Source organism: Bison bison, unplaced genomic scaffold (genome assembly GCF_000754665.1).
Source record: "Bison bison bison isolate TAMUID 2011002044 unplaced genomic scaffold, Bison_UMD1.0 scf7180017864537, whole genome shotgun sequence".
Classification (NCBI taxonomy): domain Eukaryota; kingdom Metazoa; phylum Chordata; class Mammalia; order Artiodactyla; family Bovidae; genus Bison; species Bison bison.
Genome location: NW_011495085.1, coordinates 7,420,312 through 7,422,111, shown reverse-complemented (window position 1 = coordinate 7,422,111; position 1,800 = coordinate 7,420,312). Strand labels below are relative to the sequence as shown.

At 52.2% G+C, this 1,800-nt stretch overlaps 1 protein-coding gene across 1 annotated transcript in view; it reads left to right on the top strand.

Moving 5' to 3' along the window:
• Positions 1–1,800, top strand: part of SLC7A3 (solute carrier family 7 (cationic amino acid transporter, y+ system), member 3) — a 4,288-nt gene that overhangs the window by 461 nt on the left and 2,027 nt on the right. The window contains exons 2-5 of the mRNA XM_010832113.1: positions 356–520; positions 703–880; positions 1,076–1,188; positions 1,314–1,601. Coding sequence (XP_010830415.1) covers positions 356–520; positions 703–880; positions 1,076–1,188; positions 1,314–1,601 — 744 coding nt within the window. The remainder of the gene's footprint in view (positions 1–355; positions 521–702; positions 881–1,075; positions 1,189–1,313; positions 1,602–1,800) is intronic.

The following is a 1,800-nucleotide window of genomic DNA, read 5'->3' as shown; positions in this document are numbered from 1 at the left end:
TGGACCCTCCTCCTCCCCTATGTCATCGTTGAGATGGTGGGGCAGGGGGGCACTTACGCAGCCAGTGAAGGGGCTTGGAGTCAGGAAATCTGGGTGGAATGGTGAAGCGAGATATTCATCATTCACAGGAATTAAATATTCATAAATGCGTGTATTTGTTGGGGGGGCTGGTGGGTTGAAGGTATGGAGAAATTGTTCGTTCTACCTACCTCTGTCCTGGCTTCCTTAATTGGCTGGTTTTGGTTCTTAAAAGGTAAGAATAGGTGAAAATAGCAGGGTTCTTATGACACTGGTCTGGGAGAGGGAGGAAAGGAGATGAGAGAGGAAGGTTGACCCCGTATTTCTCCCTCTGCTCCATTAGGTACAGCCAGTGTGGCCCGGGCCTGGAGCTCAGCTTTTGACAACCTGATTGGGAACCACATCTCTCAGACCCTGCAGGGGAGCATCTCACTGCATGTTCCCCGTGTCCTCGCAGAATATCCAGATTTTTTTGCTATGGGCCTTGTGTTGTTGCTCACTGGTGAGACAAGGGACAGGGACAGTGACCAGGGTGGGGCTAGTGGGGACTAGGCTTGGGAGCTTGTGGAGGTGGTAGCTGTGAGAAAGAAGAGAAACTGGGGAGTAAAGGTCTGCATCTAGAGGCAGGGAAACAGAGCTGGGACTGAGGCCTTTCTTAAAGTCCTGAATGCCTCTTTCCCACAGGATTGCTGGCTCTGGGGGCTAGTGAGTCAGCCCTAGTTACCAAGGTGTTCACGGTGGTGAATCTTTTAGTTCTTGGTTTTGTCATCATCTCTGGCTTCGTTAAGGGAGATCTGCACAATTGGAAGCTCACAGAAGAGGACTACAAACTGGCCGTGGCCGGACTCAATGACACTTCTAGGTTAGGAGAGGAGATACAAAGCTGGGAGCATGGTGGAGAGCAGGGGATCTGCACTGAGGGTTTCTGGTGGGGGTGGGGCTGGGGGTGGGGATGGGAACCTAGGCCTTGAAGACCCAGCTGCGTAGCTGGGCTTCAGAGAAAAAGAACAGTTGGCTGAACATGCCCTTACCTTTTCTGTCTCTTCTTTCACTTTAGCTTGGGCCCTCTGGGCTCTGGAGGGTTTGTGCCTTTTGGCTTCGAGGGGATTCTCCGTGGAGCAGCGACCTGTTTCTACGCATTCGTTGGTTTTGACTGTATTGCTACCACTGGTAATAGTCATTCCATTCCATTGGGGCTTGTGCACCTTGTTGTGCTCAGGTGGTGTTGTGGGTTGGGGGAAGGGTAGAGAACCAAGCCTGCTTCTCTGATTCAGACCTTGTGCCCCTTCCTGCAGGGGAAGAGGCCCAGAATCCTCAGCGTTCCATCCCCACAGGCATTGTGATTTCACTCTTCGTCTGTTTTTTGGCCTATTTTGGGATCTCTTCGGCGCTCACGCTCATGATGCCTTACTACCAGCTTCAACCCAAGAGTCCCTTGCCTGAGGCCTTTCTCTATACTGGGTGGGCCCCAGCCCGCTATGTTGTAGCCATTGGATCCCTCTGTGCTCTCTCTACCAGGTCAGTGTCAAATGTTTGTTCTCCTCTGCTGCCAGAGTCTCAGGTGATAGTGTTCCATACCAGAGACTACCCCTAAAAAGGCCCTTGCATGCCTGCCTGCATGAGAATTTGCTTCAGTCGTGTCCAACTGTCTGTGACCCTATGGACTGTAGCCTGCCAGGCTCCTTTGTCCATGAGATGTCCCAGGCAAGAATGCTGGAGTGGGTTGCCATGCCCTCCTGTAGGGTATCTTCCCAACCCAGGGATCAAACTTGCGTCTCCTAT